This window comes from Entelurus aequoreus, linkage group LG13 (genome assembly GCF_033978785.1).
Source record: "Entelurus aequoreus isolate RoL-2023_Sb linkage group LG13, RoL_Eaeq_v1.1, whole genome shotgun sequence".
In the NCBI taxonomy this organism is placed as follows: domain Eukaryota; kingdom Metazoa; phylum Chordata; class Actinopteri; order Syngnathiformes; family Syngnathidae; genus Entelurus; species Entelurus aequoreus.
The window spans coordinates 21,798,411-21,808,859 of NC_084743.1; the positions used below are offsets into that span (position 1 = coordinate 21,798,411).

A 10,449-nucleotide genomic window follows, 5' to 3' on the forward strand; every position below is an offset into this window, starting at 1 on the left:
GCCATGAGGATTCTGGCGGGAACTCTCGTTCAACCCTTTTTCGATTACGCATGCACCTCCTGGTACCCTAGCACCTCCAAAACCCTCAAATCTAAACTCCAAACATCCCAGAACAAGCTAGTCAGGTTACTTCTAGACCTCCACCCCAGATCACACCTCACTCCTACCCACTTCTCCAAAGTGGGCTGGCTCAAGGTGGAGGACAGAGTTAAACAACTTGCACTGAGCCTAGTCTATAAAATCCACTACACCTCCCTGATACCGAAGTACATGTCAAACTACTTCCTTAACGTAAATGACCGCCATAACCACAACACCAGGGGGAGCTCCACTAACCACGTTAAACCCAGATTCCGAACTAACAAAGGTCTTAACTCATTCTCGTTCTATGCCACATCAATGTGGAATGCGCTCCCAACAGGTATAAAAGAAAGGGCATCTCTATCCTCCTTCAAAACCGCAATAAAAGTTCACCTCCAGGCAGCTACAACCCTAAACTAACACCCTCCCCGGATTGCTAATAATCAAATGTAAACAATCAAATGCAGATACTTTTTCTTATGCCTTCTGATCTCTCTCTCTCTCTCTCTCTCTCTCTCTCTCTCTCTCTCTCTCTATGTCCACTACTTGCTGTCCATATCCTACCCCCCCTCCACACCCTTGATTGTAAATAATTCAATGTGATTATCTTGTTTGATGACTGTATTATGATGATAGTATATATCTGATAGTATATATCTGTATCATGAATCAATTTAAGTGGACCCCGACTTAAGCAAGTTGAAAAACTTATTCGGGTGTTACCATTTAGTGGTCAATTGTACGGAATATGTACTTCACTGTGCAACCTACTAATAAAAGTCTCAATCAATCAATCAATGAGAGTTGACATGCGTTGACATTTCTGTAACACTCTTGAAGGAAATCTTAAAACTCGAGTGAAATTACAAGTATTCCTTATAACCAACAGCAAAAATTGCAAATATTGTTTTCTTTCAAGGTTTTTCATGGTCTTAAAATTTTGTTCAGAAGTGCACGTACAGTACTGAGATATTTCTGCATTTGAGTTACAAATTAGCTTTCACGGCTTGATTCCTGGCACTGCACCACAATACCGTGACTTCCATGCAGGTCATTTAGTGGAACATGTGGGCTAACAGTCCCATTCAGTAAAACCCGAACACTTAATTGGAAATTTAGTATGTACACAACTCTCGGGGCGTCGAATCGATCGCACCTGGACTGTCTTAGAGGACGTTTCAGCTTTCATTCGAGCAGGCTTCATCAGGTCATGCTCCCTTAGATAGGACAGATCGAGCCAGAGCGCTTGGTGCAGATTCTAAAATATTTATCCTCTACAGGAGGGGACATGCCCAGACAAGGATGCCTTTCACTCTATTGTGGTTTAGAAGAAAAGGAAGAAAGGACAGAGTGGCAAGTGGCTGATAGTTGTTGTCACAGACCACTTCAGATGGTTTTCCAACCCTTGGCAATAATGGCTTCCCTCACTCGTCTTCATAGCCATCCGTCTTCCCTGTCCAAGAAATAGTTATTTCACCTTTTTTTTGTTAAGTACATAATTTCACATGTGTTCATTCATAGTTGTAATGCCTTCAGTGTCTGGTCTACCTCAAAGTGTTACCAGGTTTGGTTAGAAATTATTCTTCGTTCCTCATCCACTGTTCTTGTTCCTTCTAGAACTAGACGACTATACTATACTAAGTGTACATTTACGCTAATGTTGAAAGGGAGGATGGGGTGTGGGACACTAGCTTCCCCCACATACACCACTGTCCTTTTAACACTTCCTTAGAGTCTATTGATCTTCCTATTCATCCAGGTCATGCTATTCTCCAGGCATTCAATAAATGGACTGTTTGTCTGCTTTGTCTCAGAAGACAATTCGACCAGGCTTCATCGTTCATGCTTTGGTCAGATCTAGTCTTAGACTTAGATTTGTCACAGCTAATCTAGCAGCTGATGCCAAAATCCCACGGCTCTGCCCTATTGTAGTGAGAAACACAACTGTGGGGATACAACTGTAGAGGTGCAAAAGAGCAACCTTTCGGTAAATGCCAACGACAGTCGTTAAAGGGGAATTTTCCCTCGTTAGCATTGAGGTATTGCGTGGAAAAACGATCACTGTGTAACGACCACTACAAGGTCAGAATCCCCCACGGTACATGGTTCTGGCAGTTGATCTTTTGCATCTCAACAGCTGTTATTTTCTCTACAATGGGGTGGAACCATTTCGAATGTATAAATCATTGGTGTTTTGGCACCAGCTGCTAGACTCGATCTGATCAATCTAAGTCTAAGACTTGATCTGACCAATCTAAGTCTATGAGCATGAACTGATGAAGCCTACTTGGATGAGAGGTGAAACGTCTTCTAAGACAAACCAAACAGTCCAGTTGCGATTGATTGAATGCCCTGAGAACTTCGTAGAGATTCAAAAAAATGTTCTCAAATAAATAAAAACAGGCAATAGGCACTTTTGGTTTCGGGTGTCGCCTTGACCACGGACGCAACTGAATTAAATACTTTAAAGCCCCACATAAAGAACTTCCAGTTTTGGTTGATTTTGGCGGCGCCAGTGGACCAAAGCGGTAGTGTTTTGCCAGAAGAAGACCACATTTCCAATGAGTACTAGCGCATATGACGTCATACCGACATGATCTCGGCTGGAATATTGGCACAAATATTACGTCTCTAATGGCCATGCTGATGTCAATGACCTTGGATTGCGCTACAAACATGACACTACTACCAAGAACGTATCGGGCAAATGCAGGTCCGAAGCGAAGTAGTAATGAAACTATCAAGCTAGTGGCTATTTATTGCTACCACGCAAATTTCCCGCTAAAATTAGCAATATCATATTGATTTGAGCATCCAAAGTCACTTACTAGTTTAGCAGGTACAGAGCCAAGACAGCATCGGTCTGAAATTCCTTGTCTTTGAGCTCACGCCAGCGAGTGAAAGCCGGGGCAATGTTTATCCTGCCTGTCCTTTTATCCAAGTAAGCTCCATTTTTCCTTTTTTGTCTCCCCTGGCAAAACTTTTCGTTTCTTTGGTTGTTTTGGAGCTTCGGCCATGATAGCACAAATTGCAGGTAGGCGTTCTTCTTCTTCGTCTTTTACTGTTCTGGTTGCATGTAGGCATTTGCATCGACTTCCGTCTTTTTAACGAATGCGGAAAGGGGGAAGTGACGTGTGCCGTAAAACAAGTCAGCACATCTGTAGTTTTTTGTGGCAGGGTTCCTGCCACCCTCCTCAAAGTTGCTAAGTGCCAGTGAGAGCGATACAGACCCCCTCAGGCCATGACAGAGGTGTCTTCAACTAGCTGCAAGTCCATGTATCTGTCACGACGGGGGGGGGGGGGGGGTTCGTTCCCCCGGGATGCAGACGGACCACTCCGGACAAGGCGTTCAGGTAGGAACATGATTTAATCTTCAAAATCAAACATGTACCAAAAACAGAAAACAAGCAGAAGGAAGAACGTGCCGATCGCACGGGAAGCTAAGGCTACCACTTAGCACAGGAAGCATAGACTAGGAGACAAGAAATACTAACGTAACAGGTTGCGTGTAGCAAACAATGAAGCCAGACTGAGCGTGGCGAGAGAGGTGAATAAATAGCTCTCTGATTAGTGGTCGACAACAGGTGAGCGTGCCGACCACTAACCCGAGGCAGGTGAACCCGCTTAATCCCTACTAAAACAAACCCAGAGGTGCACAAACAGGAACTAAGGGAGTCCAAAACTAACAGAAAATAACAAAACATGATCCGGGCCACGGATCATGACAGTATCATCCTAAAAATTATGAAAATATTTTATGAATGTTGAAAAGTTACTGCTAAGTGTTGCTTTAAGAGGGTGATTCCATCCTAACAATTGTTATTGTGCTGGCAGAGGTCTCTGTTCTTGGCATCTTAACTTAGTTGGAGTTTTGCAGTGCAATAGAGCAAAATCATTGTTGGGGTATGTCTCCTCCTATGCGAGATGAATACTTTGGATCCGGCACCCAACACTCAGACTCGATCTGTCCAATCTAAGTCTGTGACCATGCGAAGCGAAACATCTTCAAAGACAACCTGAACAGTTCAGTTGCGATCAATTTAATGCCCGGGAAAATACAAAAACTTGGCATGTCTGAATAAAACCTAACATTGGTATTTCGATAAATGACCCATCGTCTGAGATGTTTTAAGTCCGGTGACACAAAAGTAAAAATACACTAACGAATGGAAGCGGGATTAGGTTGTGTAGCTGAAATGACGCCATGAAAAGTTCTCTAGTTACAAAAATAAAGTCAAATTTCAAGACAGAAATTTCAGGTGTGGATAATCTCTAATCTACAGCAACAGTTGACATCACTTTAATATGAAGAGTCTGATACAGAGTAAGAAACAAATAAGAGTGCAAAAACATTTGGGTCATGTGATACACAGAGGGAGGACGGGTAGAAATTAGACTGTGGCCATTCCAGTGACTTCGGATGTAAGCCTAGAACAGTACAAGGAGATTGGGGAGGGCAGGAAGAGATAAACAACACAACTGTAAAAAATAACTCCAGCACTGGACAAGAACGTCATGCTGTAGTCGCTGCTTTTGTGCTGGAATACAATAATCTTATGAAGTCATTTGTATTTCTTTGAGTGAAATAAGTATTAGATCCTCAAGTAATTGTGATTTGGTGGCAAAAACCTGGTTGGTGAGCAAGAAGTAAGATGTTTCTTGACTACAGGATCTTCAAGAGCTCCTTTTTGTTGCTTTGGATCAATGTTTTCATAATGCTGGACACCCCATTCATGATCCTATTTTCAGTGTTGTAGGTCTGGGGATTCTACAGTCCATGATCTCGTTAGCTGAATCAAGTTGATGCCAATAGCTCACTTATGTTTTAGTCTGACTAGATCACGTTGGTAAAGGTTATATATGACCTGTACATGTGGACTGCAGGATCTCATATACCAGCAAGGTTTTTCTTGGCGGCTGTGTTCCCAACTTTATTGTCACCCTATTTATTCTTATTTTCAACAGTCAAGGATCAGGTCGACTGGAAGATTTATATAAAACCGGTCACAGGTAAATGTCACAGCATTGGACTCACTTTTGCAAAAGCCTCTATTGGTCAGCACGAATGAGCCTCTGTAAGAATGACCATCAATGAAGAATGTGTTACCCTCTTTATAGGAAAAGGGCAGACAAGGTCAATGTGTCCACCAGTCCTAATGTGTCCACAAAAGATCCAGTCCAGTCCAAAAGTGGGAAGTAATGGAGCAGGAGATGACGGAATTTTGGACAAGGATGTGTATCTAAACTAGGGGTGTCAAACGTACGGCCCGAGGGTCGGATCAGGCTCGCGGACAGTTTTATCCGGTTTGCTACGTATAAAAATTAGCCTGAAATTTTAAAATGAAAAAATGTGTCCACTGGATGTCTCAATAGCAATTATTTGTATCTTTTTCAGATGATGCTACATATGTACAAAATAAACAACATGTTAGTACATCAGTCGAGGAAAATGATCAAACTACATAAATAACATACTGTAATTTGATTTTGATGTAATTTTTTATCTTGAAAGATTGAAAATTAACACCAATGAGTTGACTGATGAACATTATCACATCGTTTATTCAGAAAGTATAAATAACGACAACTAAAGATAGAATACAATTAACCGCAACATGTAAGTGTAAAAAAAACAACAACGACATTATGATTTGTACAATTTCACAATGTGCTTGTTCTATTTTTAAACAAAGAAAACAATCTGAAATTGTCTTTATTTTTGTCATGATCTGTGGGGATCATGTTTTTGCGTTTTCTGTTAGTTTTGGACTCCTTTAGTTCCTGTTTGTGCACCTCCTGAGTTTGTTTTGGTTGCCATGGTTGCTCATTATGTTCACCTGTCTCTGATTAGTGTTCGGTCACTCACCTGCTACCCGAGCATTAATCAGAGGCATTGTTTAAGCCTGCCTTTGCCGGTCAGTCGGCCTGGCGTCATTATTTGCTACAAGCACCTGCTACGTGAGTTTTTGCCTTCTCACTAGTTGTTTGCTTCACGCAACCCTCTACGTAAGTCTTGTTTATTTCATGCCACAGTTAGAGAGTTTTTGCCTTGTCCATAGTTCCATGTTTCCTGCGCTAAGTTTTCGCCTTAGCTTCCGCGTGCGATAGGCACGCTTGCCTTTGTTGTTTGCCTGTTATTTTGTAGTTAGATTAATAAATATGTTCCTACCTTCAAGTCCTGTCCGGAATAGTCTGTTTGCATCCTGGGAGAACAAACCTCGCAGCAAGCTGCGACCCCCCCCGACGTAGCAGAATGATGGAACTATAGACATGAAACCTCACAAAACTGTGGCATGAAATAAACAAGACTTACGTAGAGGGTTGCATGAAGCAAACAACTAGTGACAAGGCAATAACTCACCTAACAGGTGCTTGTAGCAAATAATGACGGGCAGGCTTAAATAATGCCTCTGATTAGTGCTTGGGTAGCAGGTGAGCGGCCGAACACTAATCAGAGACAGGTGAACATAATGAGCAACCATGGCAACCAATCAGGAGGTGCACAAACAGGAACTAAAGGAGTCCAAAACTAACAGAAAACACAAAAACATGATCCGGACCACGGATCATGACAATTTTTAAGCTATCGTGCCGGGATTTTACCAGTCCGGCCCACTTGGTAGTATTTTTCTCTCAATGTGGCCCCCGACCTAAAATGAGTTTGACACCCCTGATCTAAACTTTCCATTATCTTATTATGTTAAATCTGAAGATTCATTTTGAGACTTTAACCTTTGTACTAGTCTTACTTTAGACACAGGACGGCAGCTTGAACTTGGGTTGTATTGTAGCCATCAGTCTTGAACATGAGAGGGGGAACACATTCAAACAAGCAGCCTCCTGGAGTGGATAAAAGTCAGGCCTGAGATAGTTTTCTTAAGAGTACTCGTAATGTTAGCCTTACTGTGCTAATCGACAACTATTAAAATGAATTGATGGAAGGGTAACTTTGATTTAAAAGTGTATATTTTCTAGAATATTCTAACAAGATCAATAACTAACATGCTCCTCCCTTGTAATTCTGGACTCATCCAACCTTCCTCAGAATCCTCCTCACCTAAAGTGATTGACTGGTATCTTGATTTCTCCCCATTTTCTAATGATCCAACAGTGGTCTCTTTATCGCCAAGTTTCTTGTTGAAGACTGCGGGGGTTCGAATTCTTGCTTTGTCAAGAATCAAATTATTATTTCACTCAATCAAATGCAAATTAACTTAAAACTTGAATTTATTGATATTTTTTTGTTGATATTCAGTCTCTGTTAGAGGGGACCGGGATTTTTATTTCCCAACTCAAACATAACGTTGAAACATGTTTTTTTGACAACGTTTAATCGATGTTGGGTTCTGACGTTGATTTGACCATTGAACTTTGGTCATTTCCCAACCAATTTTCTCCAACACAAATACAAGGTTGAAACCACGTTTATTCAATGTCAGGTTGGGATTTGATCATTGAAATTTGGTCATTTCCCAACAACTATTTTGCAACGTTGTTTAGAAGTCTAAAAAATATACGTGTATAATCAATATCCTGTGCCTGCTGGGCAGTGTTGTATGTTTAAAATGTCAAGAAATGTGTTTATAATGGTCCAAGTTCAAAAATGTTTGTTTCCCAGGTTTGGAACTGAACTTGGTCTGGTGTCATTTTATTGAATAGCCCTATTTTACACAACGTAGTCAGATGAACCTCCGATGATTAGATTTGGGATCTCCCTCCATGTGTCACCAGTCTTTGATATCGTCAAACAAATAACATCAAATAAAATTACATACGTTCTCAAAATGTCCAAACCCTGCAGACTTTTATTACAACCCTTCAAATGCAAAAAGTAAGTCAAGACACGATACACCGATGCTTGCTGATGTCTAAAAACAGAGCCAGTTTTGTCGGCGACTTCAGGACGTTGTCATTGTTGAAGGATCGTTCCACATGACAGCCACGTCCCTGAACCTGCCATTGGAGCAACAGCCGTTAGTTCCTGTGCCGCCTGCTCTTTGAACTCGCCCCCGAGAAGTCAAACACATATAAAGCCCTTTTTGTATGAGGCCTTACGTCTTTTTTTATGGGTCAGTGAACGTGTTTGAGTAGGCCTATTTACTTGTTTTGTTTTGGTGGTTCCATTTCATTGCATGCAAGTTATAGACATTGATGGTAAGTATGAACAACCATTTATGGAGTTACATTTTAAATGCATGAATGAATCTAGCAATTGATGTTGTTTTAGGTCTGATATGACAGATTTATTTAACACTGTCCACAAACTCTGTAAGGAGGTATTGATTAATTGAGGATTCCAATATTCACTTTCCCAATCACTGCAGACAATTTGCCAAGTACAGTTGGCACGACTCCTGCAAGGGAGCGCTCGTTTTAAACATAACGCATCGACACTCTGCAGTTGGAACCCGGAAAAACAAGGTGATTAGCCAACCGAAAGTAGCAGTAGTTATGCATTTTCGTCTTGAGTATGTGTCACGTTTCGAAGTTACCGGCGTTAAACTAGCGTCGGGATGCTGTTACCTGGCGTTGATGAGATATTGGGCCAGGCTGATGTTAGCAGGCGACCCCGTGATGGTGATCTGACGTTCCGACGAGCCTTCCATGGCGTTTGCAATTTTGATCTGCGCACCGGACATCTGTCGGATCTCGTTGATCTTGGTTCCTTGCCGTCCAATGATGCAGCCTATTAGCTGGAAAATATGCAAACGTGCCATCGTCAGCGGAATACCTTTTTCACTGCATCACATTTGATAATGAATCTTGAATAGCTGGCATGGAAAAAAGAGGCTTTACAAGACAATGTCCCGATATATTTTCAACATCTTTTTTTTATATACAGCACTACAAGGGATTCTCAAAAGTCAATCAAGATGTGACTGAAGTGTTTTTGTCTTTTTTAACCCATCCTGTCCAGCAATTTGGGCAAATAACATTGTTGATTGAGATCAGTGATTCTCAAAGTGTGGTACCACTCATTCACTGGTGTCCAAATTACGGTCCGCCGGCGTCTTAAATTTGGCCCGCTAGTTTTCATCTCCTGGGGAGATTTGCATTCATTTTAAAAGTCAATTCATATGCTGCTTTGTCGCCATATTGTGGACAACATTAGAGATTTAGGTCTATGACCTCTTATCATGCTTTGGGTGAATCAGAGCACAGCATATACTTATATGACCTAATGCAAACAACCTTCCCTAGTCATGGCGCAACAACAACAAAAATCTAACCAACACAAAATGCCAACAGACATGGTCAGACAAAATACAATACAACAAAATTTGTGGATAGTATTAAAAAAAACGTAAATGCACATTTAAAAAAAATCTGTATTAAACCCATTTAAATCCATTACAAAGCATGATGGGAAACATGCAAAACACTATTTCCACACTTGTCCATATTTGGCACATTTTAGCTGCTTTATATTTTTGATTGATTACAAATATTTAAAGAGGTTAATTATATAATCCATATATATATATATACATATACATATAAATATATATATACATATACATACATATATATACACATACATATATATATATACATACATATATACATATATATATACATACATATATATACATACATACAGTATATATACATACATACATATATATATACTGTACATATATATATACATATGTATGTGTGGGAAAAAATCACAAGACTATTTCATCTCTACAGGCCTGTTTCATGAGGGATTTCCTCAATCCTCAGGAGATTTTATATATATATATATATATATATATATATATATATATATATATATATATATATATATATATATATATATATATATACATATATATATATATATACAGTATATATATAGTTACTTTACATGCAGTCGGCTTTCAGCCCTCGACCAAATTTTTTTTAGCCTAATGCGGCCCCCAGGGCAAGAAGTTTGGACACCCCTGCACTAGTAGTACGTGGGCTCCATCTAGTGGTACGTCAAAGAATCAATTCAATATATTCAAACACCGTGTCACTGTTCAAACTGTGTGTAATGTTACAGTGGCCCAAAATATTAAATATACTTGTTAAATAAAACCTTTGCCTTGGTTTTAATGAATACCTAGGCTACTATGATACTGTATTTTAATGTTGGTCATTATGGTGGTACTTGGAGAGCCAAGTGTTTTCTTAGGGTGGGACCACTGATCTAGATGAACTGATTAGCTAACTTTTGAATTTCATGTTGTTACTCTAAACCACACTTTTCAATATTAGAAAAAAATCATGTGCAGTCAGTTGCTACTAGAAAATGATTTTCAGTAAAAAAAAAAAGCACTTAAAAAGTACTGTAAGCTGTAATTCTTCATTTTTAAGAGGTATGTGTCTTTTTTTGTGGAATCT

The 10,449-nt window shown here is 40.0% G+C and overlaps 1 protein-coding gene across 4 annotated transcripts in view; it reads right to left on the minus strand.

Moving 5' to 3' along the window:
• Positions 1–605: 605 nt before the first annotated feature.
• Positions 606–10,449, minus strand: part of LOC133663248 (poly(rC)-binding protein 3) — a 102,732-nt gene continuing 92,888 nt past the window's right edge. For 2 of the 4 annotated variants that reach the window (XM_062067586.1, XM_062067585.1), the window contains exons 13-14: positions 8,605–8,774; positions 606–4,509 (exon numbers count right to left, since the gene is read on the minus strand). In XM_062067586.1, coding sequence (XP_061923570.1) covers positions 4,473–4,509; positions 8,605–8,774 — 207 coding nt within the window. In that variant the 3' untranslated portion in view covers positions 606–4,472. Of the gene's footprint in view, positions 4,510–6,561; positions 8,035–8,604; positions 8,775–10,449 lie in introns of those variants that run through there. The other 2 variants (XM_062067583.1, XM_062067582.1) reach the window with 1 other exon arrangement.